Source organism: Panthera onca, chromosome A2 (genome assembly GCF_046562875.1).
Source record: "Panthera onca isolate mPanOnc1 chromosome A2, mPanOnc1 haplotype 2, whole genome shotgun sequence".
NCBI classification, from domain to species: domain Eukaryota; kingdom Metazoa; phylum Chordata; class Mammalia; order Carnivora; family Felidae; genus Panthera; species Panthera onca.
The window spans coordinates 127299688-127316013 of NC_138340.1; the positions used below are offsets into that span (position 1 = coordinate 127299688).

A 16326-nucleotide genomic window follows, 5' to 3' on the forward strand; every position below is an offset into this window, starting at 1 on the left:
TTTTCTTCTTTCAAATTACAGGTGATATTTTATCTCTGGCAGAGGGGGGGAGACCACCTCATATGCAAGGGGAAATCAGTAACTAAGAAGAACATGTACAAGTTTCAAAAATTAGTCACCAGTTACCATGGTAATGCAAATATTACCTAACAACTCACTGGGCTGTAAGTAACCAAAATGAGGCTAAAATGGAAAATGGGCTCTATGTATAGGAGTATTTGCACTAACCTAACAGCAGACTGAAGGCAGCCCAGGTTTGCGCCTGTGACCCAGGATCCAAGGTCTCTCCTGCCCTGTGCATGACATGTGAGTTCTGTATCACATGCACACACAGCTGTGCCCACTAACAGCTGCAGGAGGAAGAGTGATGACATTCTATTTACAAACAAAGAGCGATGATTGGGAAGATGAGTCTTCTCGTTCCCTAAACTCTTAATAAAAGAATAATCTCTGCTACTGCCCCCTGAAGACAGACAGACTGGATGACAAACATAGGTGGCAGTCCCTTTCAAACTCAACATTAACAATGTTCTCAGGCAACACAAGATTTTCTAAAAAACAACTAAGATGCCTGATAAAATAACAATTTTCCCAGGGTGCCTGGGTGGCTCAGTTGGTTAAGCGTCCAACTTTAGCTCAGGTCATGATCTCACGGTTCACGAGTTCAAGCCCAGCATTGGGCTCTGTGCTGACAGCTCAGAGCCTGGAGCCTGCTTGGGTTCTGTGTCTCCCTCTCTCTGGGCCCCTGCCCACTTGTACTTTGCCTGCCTGTCTGTCTGTCTGTCTCTCTCTCTCTCTCTCTCTCCAAAATAAATAAAACATTAAATTTTTTTTATTTTAATAATTTTCCCACTGTTCTGAGTGGTTTGAATTTTCTGTGTATACATTAATTTTCATTAGAACAAAAGCATAAATATTTTATGAATTTTTAAATTATTCCAAGAATTGGCTGCACACACACTTCTAAGTCAAACTTAGTGCATAACTTCTGTGGTACACACAGTACTGGTACCAAAAAACAGCCCCAGAGCTATATCCCCCCAGGTGGTCCTAGGGTTTCCATTAGAATTCCATGGAGGCTCTTAAACTGCAAAATCCTAGGCCATATCCAAGGCCAGCTCAATCTGAGTCTCTAGGGGTGGGATCTGAAAATGTCCATTTCTAAAAGGTTCTCCTTGCAATGAGTATGTTCTACAGTCTGAGAATCTCATCCTATCATCTACAGTACACTGAGGTCTCCTGCCAATGATGACAGGTTACAGCACAGCCACCAGGGGACACAAGTCAATACAGATTAACCAAATGCAGGGATATTGTGATTCCGTGACTTTGGGCTGTGGTTTACCACAACCCAAGGTTAAAAAAAAAAACAGCACAATACACATGTCCTGTATATGTGTGTGTACGACACAAGGATTTACAAACAACACAGGTGAGGGGCGCCTGGGTGGCTCAGTCGGTTAAGCGTCCGACTTCAGCTCAGGTCATGATCTCACACTCCGTGAGTTCGAGCCCCACGTCAGGCTCTGTGCTGACAGCTCAGAGCCTGGAGCCCGCTTCAGATTCTGTGTTTCCCCCTCTCTCTGCCCCTCCCCTGCTCATGCTCGGTATTTCTCTGTCTCAAAAATAAATAAAAACATTAAAAAAAAAAACAAACAACACAGGTGAAGTGATGTGATCTATTCTATTCTCATTTTTTATGCTGTTGCAACTAACAAAACTGATAGCACTGCCCACTAATTGGTGATATTTGAAAAATCCATTATAACTTCTATCGCCCTATAATTATATCACTCAATACTTTTTACACTTTTTCGTATTATGCTCCAAATAGTAGGAAACCATCCAATCTTTTCTGATAATACCCTAAAAGTTGTAATATTTTAGTTATCTTTAAAAGGTGAACCGAGATGAAATGAGACCGTATTCTGCTTAAAGATATCCACAGCAATATGTTTAACTGCTAACATTTAACTTACTTATTTATACCCTCTTTACCTCACGAAGAAGAGCATGCAGATTATATAAATCAGTAAAGAATCAATGAAAAATAGTAAGAAAATGAAGCTAAGGGAAAATAAAGACAGGAAACTAAGTGTTTGTAGAACACATCAAAGGAACAAGTAAAATTAAATATAACACAGGCCAGGAAATCTAGTCCACTTGTTGACTCTCAGCTTTCTGTCAATTAGTAGGAAGAGAAAAACACGATCAGTTATGAAAATTCCAGTGTCCATCTGGGAAGAACAAAGCAATTTCTGAGAAGCATTCCCAAGTCTGTGGCTATACTCCTACTGGGCTGGACTGAATTACCATCTGCCCCCAACCCCCATACACACACACTCCTCTGGGGACAGCAAGCCCTCACGGTAACTGCAGGACCCTCGTTACAGCCTCCACCTTGCACAACCACTTGATTCACAGGTAAACTGATGGTCGCTCCAGGGACTGCTGATTGGGAGGAACAAAGTCTGGAGCCTGAGGTCACCCAATAACCCCCTCCTCTAAGAGCACTTTGTATTCACTTCTGTCCCAGAACTGACTACCTTGTTGTCATGAAAACTGTTCAGGGGGCTTGAGCCTTTCCTCCCCACCAAGTCCACAAGGTTATAAAGTTCCATGAGGACAATATTGACTCTATGTATTTCAGTGAATTCTTCATTAAACTAACTAAACACTAAGCTCTTCTAGAAATTCCCAAAAGGCAAAGTGATTGAAGCACAAAAACCTAAACTTATTTTTTGATTGTATCATTTACTACTCGTGAGATATTGGCCAAGCCATTGGACTTTCGTGGTTCAGTTTCTTATCTGTGAACCAAAGCCAATACTGTTTACAACACAGGTTACTCTTGAGGAAGAAACTCACAAACGGATGTAAGTGTGCCTAGCCCAGTTCCTTGGCACACAGTAGGTGTTGAATAAATATTAGTTTTCCCTTCTCCTGTCAGGGATCTCTCGGAGACATTGCTTTTACTTGCTGCCACAACCACGTTAGTCCTCACCACTCCCTCCTTCTCCTCCAAGCTTCTTAAAGAGTAAAAAAAAAACCAAAATCCCCCACGAAGAATGCAAGGTTCCCTGAGCCACAGAATACTCAGTGTCTACACAATGCCGCCTTTGAAAAGGTTTCTTACCATTGTTTCCACTACTTTAAACAGGACTTAAGAGATTGTTCTTAAAAAAAAAAAGCAGTCTGAGAAAGGAGTCATTAAACATCAAATAAATACTGTAACCAAGGAATAAGAATGACTAGTATATGCACAGTTAGAAGGCAAATGTAGTTGCTAAAACGTGATGCAGAAACCTATCTGGTCTTCACTCCTGAAGACGCTAACTATTGCCTTGTTCATACTAAAGTAGCAGTCTTTGCTCTGCACACTCTATTTTTACAGATGATAGAGGCTTAAAATTTAAATCAGCAGGTCTAGTCTAGTCCTGAACTCAGGAAATATCAGTCATATTTTAATTTTTTTAAATAGAAGTGTCCCAGATTAAATAATGTGGTTGACCTACCTTTTCTGTGATATAGAAGTTGGAACTATCGGCGTGCTGCAGTGCAAAGTACTCATGGTTGGCAAGGGACCACCTTAAAAATATAAGCATAAACTGATCAGAAAAACAAAAAAACTGGGTCATTGTCATTTTTACAGTGTGACAGAATTAGAAGGATGAAGCACCCTACACTTGGAATTTGGCCAGTACCCAACACACCCCCCAGTGAGCTTCCTAACACTGGAATGACATTAGCCCACCTTGCATCGCCCTGACCAATCATTTCCTCTGTGGATCATCATGGTCCTATTGCACACCTAGTGGATGGAATGTGGCTCACCTTGAAGCATTTCATCTTTATGGCTTTGAGGCAGGGGTGTTTAAATACAATGTTATATTCCTCCCCCATTTTGAAGGAATGGAGCAGAAAGAGGAACACAGAAGAAATGAATGCAATTTAAATTTTTGATAATTGTTATATTCCAATGGTCTCTGTTCTGCAATCCCTAATCACTATGCTTGCTGCATATGGAAACATTCCAATCAAGTATCCCAGGTCTTAAATAAACTCCAAGTTAACACTGTCTTCATAATTCTGCTTTGGAGCAGAAAAACCTCATGCAATTCTATATATGCTTTCCCTTTGGATTGTTAAGGCTAGCCAAAGAGAGGTAGGAAAGCTGTAACACTGTCAAGTTCCATGGGGCAGCAAAACCACACACTGACTTGTCCTCTAAATTCTTTCGTCTTCTATGGGAGCCTGAATGGTCCTCTCAATTTATACCAGATGAGGTGTGTATTTAACCTCAGGAACTTCAGACTGCTCCCTGCTGAGTAGGATGAATGAACCACAGCTTTTCAAAATAAATAAAACCGGCCCCAATGTGCACACACCAGCCATTTCACACTTTCTGCTCTTTGAGGAACAACAGTAAATTTTTGGTGTAAGAGGGCATGTAAATTGTACAGAGTGATTCTTGATGTCTTTGCGGAGATCAGGTAGTAACTTATAAACAATGTTATAAATAAAAATAATAATAATAAAGCAATAATAATTGCTCAGGAATATTTTATTAGCTTCCAGTTTGTGGACTGAAGCAACTCACACGTATCCTAAGTAACACTTACCCATCACAGACTTCCTTTATTATTGCAGACAGTGGTTTTTTCTGCAAAAATAGCAAAAAAAAGGAAATGCTGTTAGTTTCATTTCATCATTTTAAATTAAAAAAAGAAGAAGAAAAGGAGCCTAATAAAAAGATATCTAAGTAAGGAGAACTTCCATTTGCTATTCTTGGTTGTTGTCAATGAGTCTGGTGTTTTTCTCAAGGTGTAATCTACCAGCCGTCACCGCCCGATATATTAATGATTTACTATCCTTGTGGTCCCATTTTCTATTCTTAACATTATTAGTTGAACAAAACATGCATCATATTTAACGTAGCTGCGTTAAAATCAAGATGAAAACAGAGCTCTGTTCAACGATCTCACAGGCAATGAGAGCCCCAAGGTCAAACGATAACCAGAATTCCTCAGGATCAGTACACGAAGCAGGCAACCAGCAGTGTGGTGTTACGCAAACAAGCTTGGATTCAGGACATTTTTATGAGAACGTGTGGCAAATGGAACAGGAGGCATTGCGAAATTGTTCCTACAAAGTGCATAGAATTCTTCTCCTAACCGTGGCCCTGACAAATGCCAATCATGCAGCAGCTTGAGCCGGACACACTTGAGTAATGAGACCATGACACCATGTGCCATGGTGTCAACTGGCCGGCTGACTACAGCTGTGCTCCAGGCCTAACAGCCACAGCTGTGTTCCGCTCCGCCTGCCCCCAGAGAGAAGGAATGCAGCAAAGAGAGAGACCCATACAGCTCACCCAGTGATGTTGAAACCTCTCTACTTTGGACGAAAACAGACCCCCTATCTATCTCCGTCTGGGGTGGGCAGTAGCATGTCAACCGAAAGAACAGATCACAGGCAAGAAATAAAGGGGGCAGAAAAATCAAAGAAATACAACACATGGCCTTGGATTTTTCAGATACAAACATATAAAAAGCTGTCTACATATAAACATGTTCTGCTTCTGTCCCTCTGAAGGGCAATGTGTTATGGGGAAATGAATACTGAATCAAGCAGAACCAATTCAAATCCTAGCTCCTTAACTGGTCTGCAGCATAACCTATATAATTCCCTTAATTTGCTGAACCTCAACTAATTTATCTGTAGAACGGGCATAGGACCTATCCATTCCTCAGGGCTGCTATAAGAAATAAATGAGAGGGGCGCCTGGGTGGCTCAGTCGGTTAAGCAGCCGACTTCGGCTCAGGTCATGATCTCGCGGTCCGTGAGTTCGAGCCCCGCGTCGGGCTCTGTGCTGACCGCTCAGAGCCTGGAGCCTGTTTCAGATTCTGTGTCTCCCTCTCTCTGACCCTCCCCTGTTCATGCTCTGTCTCTCCCTGTCTCAAAAATAAATAAAACGTTAAAAAAAAAATTTTAAAAAAAAAGAAAGAAAGAAATGAGAATTAATACAAAGAGCAAAAAAATCAAAAAAGGGTTAAGGGTTAGGATTTTGCCTTATTACTCTCTCATGTCACAGAATAGCCCTGAGACATGATGTTACCATGTCTGCTCTGACAAATTAGTGAATTCTGACCACTGTTCACAGTCCCTTCTAAGGGCCTCCAGCCCTAGCTAAAAGTTGACTCCAGCTCAGTCCACAGTGTTCCTCCAATGAACTCCTGCCCACCAGAGATCTAGTCTCTACGACTGAGTCCACCACCATGTGTTCAAAAGAATGTCTGACTAAGCTAAAAATCCAGTGGGAAGAAGGGGAACCTAGAATCATTGAGGAGTGGAAAGCTGCTGGGTTATCCCAACATCCTGAGTTGGTCTCCTTTCTAATAAGATGAGAAATGGAGATTGGGTTCTCCAAAGAAGTTACATGTTATACAAGCCAATGGCTTCACAAGAACTTATCCACTGTTTATGGCTTTAGCTTTGAGTGGAGGGGCAATGATGTTCTCACATCCAAAGGACAAAGGAATTTTAGGAGTAAAACTATGCCCATAAGATGAGGATTTTGCACTTCCAACTGCCAGAGCCTTCTCCAGGCTATCTGTATTTTATGAAGACTTATCACTCCTAGCCTCCTAATCTTACTTTTTGCACCCTCAAAACTGAAATCTAAATAACAAGATTGGATGTTAGCCTTGAATGACATTGAAACAACAGATCAGACCAAGAAAGCATTGCTACTGAGGTAGGAGAAGGCATCTAACACAATAGCTCCCAGAATTAGATTTCCTAGTTGAGGTGTCATAAAGTAATTTCTTAGATTTTCCTTCAGGTCTGACTCATAGATTCAGAACCAAATTTGAACAGACAGAAGTCTATGGGGTACTATTATATCTAGAATATTCTCAGGCTGGATAGATGAAAGGAGTAAAAACCATGGAAGAACTTAGAGATTTAGCAAAGATTATACAAAGGCTCTAAACCACTGATGAAAAGGAATCACAGTTAACTGAACATAACGCACCCATAAGGCAGCCTTAACCCCTCAAAATAAATGTTATGGCCCACGTCCCACACCTGTCTCCTCTATTCTTCTTGCTGTTCCAGTGAAATATTAGCTCCCACCACCCAAAGGTAGTGCCAGTGAACTTTCACAGTCCTCCTCTCCCTTAATTCATCTACCTTATTTGACACTATTACTACTGCCTTCTTTTGGAAACCCTCTTTCCAGAGCTTTCATGGTATTTCCTTCAGTCTCCTACAGTGTTAACCAATACACCATCAGTAAAAGCCAAGAGATCCTTCAATTGTTTCTCTTTTGCCTCTAACTTCCTAACGCCACATTTCTGTTCTGGTCTCTTCCGCTTTTGCTTAATCAGTCAGTTCCTCATTCACTTCAACTGCCCACAGTGTAAAGTTCTGGCTCCAAATACTCTCTTGCACATCTCTGACAGCTTGCTAGATACAACATTTAACTCTCCTTCAGGAATCTTATTAAATACACAAACAAAAACCATCACTCTCACCCATCAACCTGCCCCAACAACAGCAGGACCTCAAAGGTCCCGCACCCCACCAGGACGTCTCCCTCTGGTTGCACCGCTTCTGCTCAGAAGCACCTACAGCCTTCGTTTCTTCACTCTCCAGCTCAACGGAGTTAAAGGCACGTCATGACTTCTCACCTCCTAACTACTCTCCTAACATACAGACACTCCCCATCCCAACTCCTGCTATCAGACAAATATTCCCCCCAATCCCATTGCCTCTCATTCTTTGTCCCTAGTCCCAACCACTCCGGAGTGCAACCCCTTCATTACTGATGACTCACCACAAATCCTCAGTCAAATGCTCTACTGGCACATCAAACTCTGATTCCTATCTGCCATTAGTTCCTACACTGCTTACATGGGGCAGTTTTTCACATACATTTGTAGAGAATTCATCCTTGCCTTCCCCTTTTCTTTACTCTATTTTGTGATATATGCATTTCCACTGAGTCTCATCATTGTTGCCTCCACAAACTGTCCCCCCTTTATTCGTTCCAGACCTTACTACTACCTCTGTAGAGCTCTCGGGACACTGTCACCAGATCCTTGCAAATAAGTCTCCACATCCCCAGCTTCTTTCTCTCCAATCCCTACATTAGCCATAATTGGGTAAAATCTGACTTTCCCTACAAACTTTGCTCAGGTCACTCTTTTTTGCCCCAATATCCTCTGTAGATCCCCAGTGACCATCACCAATATGGTATAAATCCCTTAGCTTGTCATCCAAGGCCTTCCACAATCTGTGCTCATGCAGTCAAACTGTATACTAATGCTGTACATGTTATTCATGCTTCTGGATTAGTCCATGATTCACCAAAAAAAAAAAAAGGAAAGAAAAGAAAAGAAAAGAATCCCACTTCCATACTTACACTTTATACCATTTGTTGAATGTCCCTCTCCTTTCTGTTCCAGTTCTAACAATGAACTCTTACTACCAGTAATACCCATTTCAAAGCAGAATATCCACCTTTAAGCAGATGTCTCTGATCTCCCCAACCACACAGACAGAAGTCACTCCCTCTCTGTACTTAGCACATTAAATAAGTCACTCCCCAAAACTTTGTATCTCTGTCTTATCTTCTTGTCCCTTGAGAACAAGCCCTCTTAATTCATGTGGGTTAATCTTCTCCAGCCCTCAGTACTAGTTACCATAGAATATAGGTGCTAGTAGAATCTAAAAGGAGACTCAATGCATTTCTGTTGAATGGAAAACCCATACATTCACTTTCTGTCAAAAAACAAACAAAAAGGCTTGAATAAAGGAAACTATTTGAAGAATAGCCTGGATTAACTAGCACACCCACCCCACCCCCCCTTCCTGCCATGTAAACTACACTGGCTGGCTCTAAGCAGCTGTTGGCTAGAAGTTGTTAGACACGTGAATGCTGTCACTACTCCCTGCACAGATGCCTCTTGAAGGAGTTATGTGATTCATGGCTTGGAAAAGCACTGAGCGAGCTAGCTGATGACGAGTGTAATTCAACAGGGGATAAAACAGATACCCATCAAATGACCATCACCATCCGTTAGCAAGGTCACACAGGTGAGCAGCACTATCATAAACTTATGTGGGACTGAACAAGATACCCAAACAGAAAACACTAGTCTGGTGCCACCGCTTTTCTCATTTCCTATACAAAGCCCTTAGTCTGACGTGAGTTTCCTTGTGCCACTTACATTCCAAGCCAAAGGCCAGCCAGCTCTGCCTATGTTTTGGTTAACATTTGCTCAAGCGGCATGGGATGCTTCTGCCTATCTCCCCAGTCTTCTAAGTCTTGGGAGTATGGTGACACTTTGATTGCTTTCTGTAGAACTGAGGAACAATTTGTCTTTCACTTCATTGAGAGAAAAGGCTCAGGAGAAAAAGAAAATTTGCTCTAAAAGGCAAAAACTGGTTCTTCTTCCTGATTCCATAAAGCCTAAAGGAGCTAAAAATAAAATTCTATACTCTATTTGAATCTATCAGGATTTAGAATATTGAGGCAAAATTATTTTAACTACCTAAGTATGTTTTCATAACTTAAAAAAAAATCGTAACTGCGGCGCCTGGTTGGCTCAGTCAATAGAGCGTGGAAGTCTTAACCTCAGGGTCATGAGTTCAAACTTACAGGTTGTGGAGCCTACTTAAAGTTTTTTAAAAAGTAACCAAATTCCTTAAGCTTTTTGTTTTGAAGGTCAAAACTATCTTCTTGGCCTCAGCAGTGAGCTGAGATGGGAAGAGCAGGAATGTTTTTAAGGATAACCAGGAGGGTTAGACAGTTACCAGACTGCACCTTGCAGGTGGTTAGGGGTGGCCCCAGACCACCACACTCTTTTCCTCATTCCCCTTAGCAACAGTGAGGTCATCTTGCAGCATAGAAAAGTATTTCTTCATTTTATATTTTTCTGGGGAAATTTTAATGCTGGCAGAAATATTTTTATTTGTCAAAGTATGCATTTCCATATGAATCTGATTGGCAAAGTACCATGTGCCAACAGTTATATTCAAGGAGTAGCTTTTTTTGTTTTTTGTTTGTTTGTTTTTTTAAGATTTATTCCTCCCTTTTGACTTTAACTCTTATTCTCCAAAAGAATTCCCTTATCTAATGGAATTTATCAAAGCGAGTCAGGAGAGCAAATTTCCTATACAAAAAGATTTGTGTATCTACTTTTCATAAGATCAGCTACATTTTTGCGAATGGCCAAATTCTCTAGCAATTCATTTTTAATCTTGTGTCTCTGGCAACACTCTCTTCTCTCTATTCGTTAAAGTGGGTGTTGGTCTTTGCTTTCCTTTTTATTATCTCTCCCTTGTCTTTAATGAAATGCCAGTATCATAAATTCCTGAATCCATGCCTCCCACTCTGACCCTCTTCTAAGGTCTGGTCCAGCAATACCAATAACCCCTCGGGCAGATCCATGTGGATGTCCTGCCACCCCTTCATGAAAGCTTAACACTTCATCTTCTTCCTTACTAAACCAGATCTTCCTCTTGGCTCCCTTTTATCTCTTAGAAAAAAACTATGCTCTCACACAAACCACATGGTTCTTTTAAGGCATCAGAGAATCCCAAGAAGAAACATCCTTGGGAATCTCTGCTTGTTTGTTTAGGGGCAGGCAGCGTCCAGCCTGCCTTAAGGCTCCTTCCCCTGGAGAGAGCCCCACAGTTCTGCCACATCCATGTCCCTGTCCCTGACATGCCTCCTATGAGCACAGTTCCTGTTTAACCACCTGTTCCTATCCGTGGGCAGAGGCATCTGTCCTGAAGACTCACCCAGCCCAAAGGCTCACCTCAGGGCTCTTAAATCTGTCCGTGCATACACTGCTCCCTTGACACTGACCCATGGAGGCTGATAGCACCCCCAGCGTTGTGACCACATGCTGTGAGCACCTACGGATTGTGGGCTGGAGTTCTAGCCTCCGACAGTCACTTGTCAGGCACACACTTGTCCCAAAACGGACATCGCCCAGAAAACACAGCCTGGTTTCACTGAAACCTCACTCATTTCAAATGTTTTTAATGACACAGGGGGGAAAGTGCTTATGTGGTGACATTAAGTTAACAGACACCAGGAAAGCATTGGGAATGCTGAATTTTTATCCACTCCCTGCTTTTCTAGATCTTCCCTCAACTATGAGCTCTCATCTTTAGAAAATGACCTGGGCTTAAACTCCAACTTCTGCAACTCTGGGTTTTGTAATCCTTAGGTTTATGACTTCTCTCAGTGATTCCATTTTCTCCACTGAAAATAAACACAGTACCTCACACACTGTAGTATCATGAAGATGAACTGAGATGGCACAGGTAAAACCTTTGAGATAGCACCCAGGACAGAGTAAGACACTGCATAATGTTACTTATGAAGAGCTTCTTTCAAAATTCTTGTATCCTGTGTTGCCACTTTACAGCTACTTTTTGTAAAAGTTGATGAAATAAATACATGAATGAATATCCAATTCCTCTTTCTTCTTTGAGTGACTCCAGCCCCGTTGTTGCCTTTGGCTCTCATCTCTTCCTATTCTTCATTCTTCAACTCATTTTCATTTTGTCTGCCAACTCAGTTACACTTGCTATGGAGGCAGAGACCACCTCTGAGACACCTCTGTCACTTCCCAGGCGAGTGGCTGCTGGGCCCCCGCAAAGCGGGCAATTAGCAAATATTGTTTCATTAAGACCACGTCTTCTTTTTCCAGACTTTTAGCTTCTTTCCCTTTCTTCTGGTCTCTTTCCGACAGCCGCTAAAGCTCACGCAGGAGCTAAAGAAGGAACATAGCAAGAGGAAAACAGAAGCAATCTCCGATCCCCACCATGCGTCTGCCCTTCCATACGGCCAGCGTCTTACAGTCCTTTAATTGCAAAACTATTTTCCACAAAGACTTAAAGTTTTTGGTTTCAGTGTGTTAAAAAGCTTTTCTCCAATGCTTTAAAAGAATGTGACAGATGCTTTATTCTGACACTTTGAGGCGATACAGCACAGCACTTGGGATTTTACTTTGCTTTTATAGATGGAAATTCATTGAACATATTCTGCACAGCAGTTATGAGTAATGTTGGCCCAGAAAGAAAAGAAACCCAGCTTCCACACGTCAGGACACCTCTGAGAAGGGATACGCATGTTAACTACGACTTAGCCTACAATAGGATTTGGAGAAACTTTAATGTACAGTAACCCGCCTAGTTCCCGGAGGTGCTTCCTGACATTGTGTCAATGACACAAGTCATCTTAGAACAGCTTTATCCTCCCACCCCCACCCCAAGGAGCCCTATGATGAGTCTCCATGCTTCAGAGCCATTTACCTCCATACTTTTGTATGGAGGAATGTGATGCGCTCTGAGGGGGGTGTGTGTGCCTACTGTCTTCCTATGGGCAGCCTGAATAATCTGAACGAGAATGACAAAACCACACTTTCCTGGGCAAAGTTAGCTGGTTCTTGGAAAGCAAGTATTTTGATAACAGTTCCAATGTGAATCACTGGCACAAGATTCCATTGTCAGAAGTGACAAAGGGCTTTACAACTACATCTCCAAAGTAGTACAACCATGCGGATCACATTAATTTTAAAAACTGAAAGATGATAGGCTATGCCACCTTTTTCTTGACAAATGATTTGTTTCAGAAATGGTTTCTTTATAATGACTTGTTTCAAGCTTCATGAAACTAATTAAATATCACATTTTAGCAAGATAAAGTAGAATCTTTGTGTCAAAAAAAATCATTGGACTGTGTAAATGAGCAAAGACGTAAATAATTAGCACTTTTGTGTGTTAGTGCGTTACACACAAGTGAAAAAAACCCTTTCTCTTTGAGGTATTCTGGTATTCCTCCTCAGTAGAAACTGTATTTCCCTTCAATTGGAAGGGAAACTGAAATTTTAGAAAGTGACTAAAGTATGAAAATGAACAATGCAAAAACAAAGCACGACTGATACCAATTATCTTTTTTGATTCTCCTTCCTAGTCCCTATTTTATATTGTCCTAATACCAATGTTGCTAGGGACATAAGAAACATATTTTCCCCCAAATTTCAGTATCTCAGGCAGCAATAACAACCAATCTCTTATTTCCTATCTCCCTCTCAACTTTCCCTAATATCAGTGCTTTCCAAGAAGTATGCCCAGATGACTCCCCACTGGCTGGCACGCCACTATACTCCACACGCTTGCAACCAAGTGTTCTCTGTGGAAAGGAGGGATTTGTACTCCAAACCAGCTGAGGTCATAAGGTCGGCCTACCCTCACTCCTGTGAAATAGTCTACTTGTTTGTGTCAAATTCATATGTGGAAGGTTAATAAGTATTTATGTGCATGATTTAAAATTTAAAGGACAGGCAGGCTCAGTAGGATAAACAGAAATGACTGTGGACCCACATGAGTAGGGTATTATCAGTCTAGGTGAGCAGATACAAGAAAGCCAGAACCTTACTTTGTTCAGGTTCAATTTAAAAACAGGATTATGAAGGTTTATCACCTGCAAAGAAACCAAGATTCGATATAAGACAGCAGTCAAAAGCACACTGAGAGGAACTGGTGGCAAAGGGAGTTTTTAAGAAGTGAGTTTATTTTTTCAATTTCTCCCCCTCCTTTATTTCTTGACTCTCTTCTTTATGTGGTGGGTTTACTTGTTTGTGAGTGGATACACCAATGCCAATTCATCCTTCTTTCTTGAATGGTAATGGATGTGCCGGGACATCTGCCAGCCAACAGCAGAAGGACATGGACTTTCAAGTCTCAAATAGATGCTCCATGAATGGGGCAATGGTAATCTAACCATTGGTTAGAACCATATGGTTCAAGGCGGAACCATAGCCTTGAAGAATAACAAAACAGGCTCTTCTTGAAGGGTTTGGAATATGCAAACAATGGCCACAACCTCATGCACTTTCTAAAACTCCCTTAACTTTGAGACATCATCAACCTAGACTTTTATTATCTATCATCACTTGGCCAGGCCTTCTGACACTTATGGTAATAGTAATAGCTACAATTTATTGAATGACTATCGTATATCCCCTATAAGATGATACTACTAAGTCTATTTTACAAATGATGAAACTGTCATAGGATCTTGAGATGTTAAGTAACTTGCTCAAAGCCTTAAAGCATCTAGAACAAAGCCAGAATTTGAACCTGGACCTATGTCATTTCAGAATCCGCGTTCTTTAACTCCATCCCAAATCTGAAACCCTGGCAACCATGAACAACAAGACCAAGTGCCCAGAGCTAACACTCAAGGGGAAGGGTGCTGGACTTCTGGGCATCTTGGTTCCTGGCACATAGTGAGTTCATGATAAACATTATTTTAATGCATGATGTTTCAGCACTTCCATGAGAATAGTAGATGACACTGCCTTGTGACGAAACCCTAAGTGAACACTGAGACTTCTGACATCCAGTGGAAGAATTCTCTGTGCTCTGGTCCCCTTCTCACCTTATGCTCAAATCCAACATCCAGCCCTCACTTCTGTGTAGTTCCCTTCTGTTTTGGGCCATTGTAACTTGAGTGTGTATCCTTCCATAACCTCAGACTCAAAACCTACCCCAAACTCTTTCCTAATTTTCAGCTTTTACTCATCTTCTTCTAGTTTGCCAGAAAATAAGCTTGGAATCAACATTATACCTTCCTTGCTCTTCATATTATTGGCTCTTCAGCCCCACCAAGTCAATCTCACAGGTGACTCACTAAACCTTCTTCTTTATTCTGCTTCTGGGTACAGAGGAGCAATTAAAAACAGATGATATCTGGGTTGCTTAGGGTACTTTTGGTTATAAGTCTAGCAAATGCAAAGCCATGGCTCATGTGGCATATGAACAGTGTCATACGCATGAATGAGAGAGGGGTTAAACAGGCAACTCAGAGGCAAAAGATGTCTAAGTCCTATAAACAACTCTTGATGATTAGGACCCATCCTGAGTTTTTAAGCAGGAAAGTGACATAGTCAAGTGCATTTCCTAATGACAGGTGATTGCACTGGAGGTTGAGAGACCAGTTAAGTGGACAAATTGGCCAGTGCATTGAAACCCAAAGAAAATCTGAAAGGAGGTACAGTCATACAGATACCTGCTTTATTCTCCTGTACCCATTTGTGTAAGGTTTCCATGAAGACTGTGAGTCCACCTAAATATCCCTCCACTATCTTGATAGCTGCTACCACCATTCGCTATTCACACAAGAAATCTCGGAATCATCTTTAACATTTCCCTCCTCTTCACCTGACACCCTCTACATATAATCAATTATCAATTTTGTGTCAGTTTAATCCTACTAGACATCTTGATGAGACATATGCTTCACTTCTTTCTATCTCCCATCACTATCCTAAGCCACGGCATATCACTCCTTGCCTGGACTATTGCAAGGGCTGTCTAAATAATCTCTCTTATTTCATTTTACCTCTTGCAAAACATACAAATGCTTTAGAAGAGAAAGACAGCAAACCTATTTCTCCCCTCAACTGAGAATTCCGTTTAACTGAGCAAGAATGACCTCTAGCATTCTGCTTTTCCTTCTGAAAATGAATTGCAGATTTTAGGCTGCTTTCAGTAGGGACATCTTCTAAAAGTACAAATCATACCATGCCAATCCCCTGCTTATAAACCTCCCCTTTTCTTGTGGCTCTTGGATAAAGTACTAAGTCCATTTAGCTCTGAATAGCAGAGCCTCTACTCATCCAAGCAGCCAAATCCAGAGCCTCTGTTCTCTCCCACTGCAGAATTTCTCTTCAGTTCCAGAGAAGTAAGATATTAGCTAGGATTTCCTCAAATATTGCCTCTCCACCATTCATTTTGTCCTTTTTTTATGTTTATTTATTTATTTTTGAGAGAAAGAGAGAGAGGAGCAGAGAGAGACAGAGACAGAGACAGAGACAGAGACAGAGACAGAAAATCTGAAGCAGGATCCACGCTATCAGTACAGAGCCCAACATGGGACTCAAACTCACAAACCATGAGATCATGACCTGAGCCAAAGTCAGATGCTTAACTGACTGAGCCACCCAGGTGCTCTGCATTCTTTATTAGTAGGACTGCCAGCTAGACATAGGTTACAACTTCCTAATGCATCCTTTTAACACAAATTCACAATCATATTTTTCATTCATCTTTTGAGCTATGTTCTGAATGAATTCCTCATTCTCATTCTCCAAGTTATCAATTTTCTCTTTAGCCAAATCTACTCTAGGGTTACTCTGTCTGTGCATTCTATTGTTTTTACTTATCTTTTGTAGTTTTCCTTCTTTTTTTATATTTCACTTACCATATGTATATTTTCCATTTCTAACATTTCTAATT

The 16326-nt window shown here is 41.3% G+C and overlaps 1 protein-coding gene across 6 annotated transcripts in view; it reads right to left on the reverse strand.

Moving 5' to 3' along the window:
• Positions 1–16326, reverse strand: part of ELMO1 (engulfment and cell motility 1) — a 545925-nt gene that overhangs the window by 409415 nt on the left and 120184 nt on the right. For all 6 annotated transcript variants that reach the window (XM_060633905.3, XM_060633903.3, XM_078440523.2 and 3 more), the window contains 2 exons: positions 4623–4663; positions 3516–3588 (listed from right to left, as the gene is read on the reverse strand). In XM_060633905.3, the coding sequence (XP_060489888.2) occupies positions 3516–3588; positions 4623–4663 (114 nt within the window). The remainder of the gene's footprint in view (positions 1–3515; positions 3589–4622; positions 4664–16326) is intronic.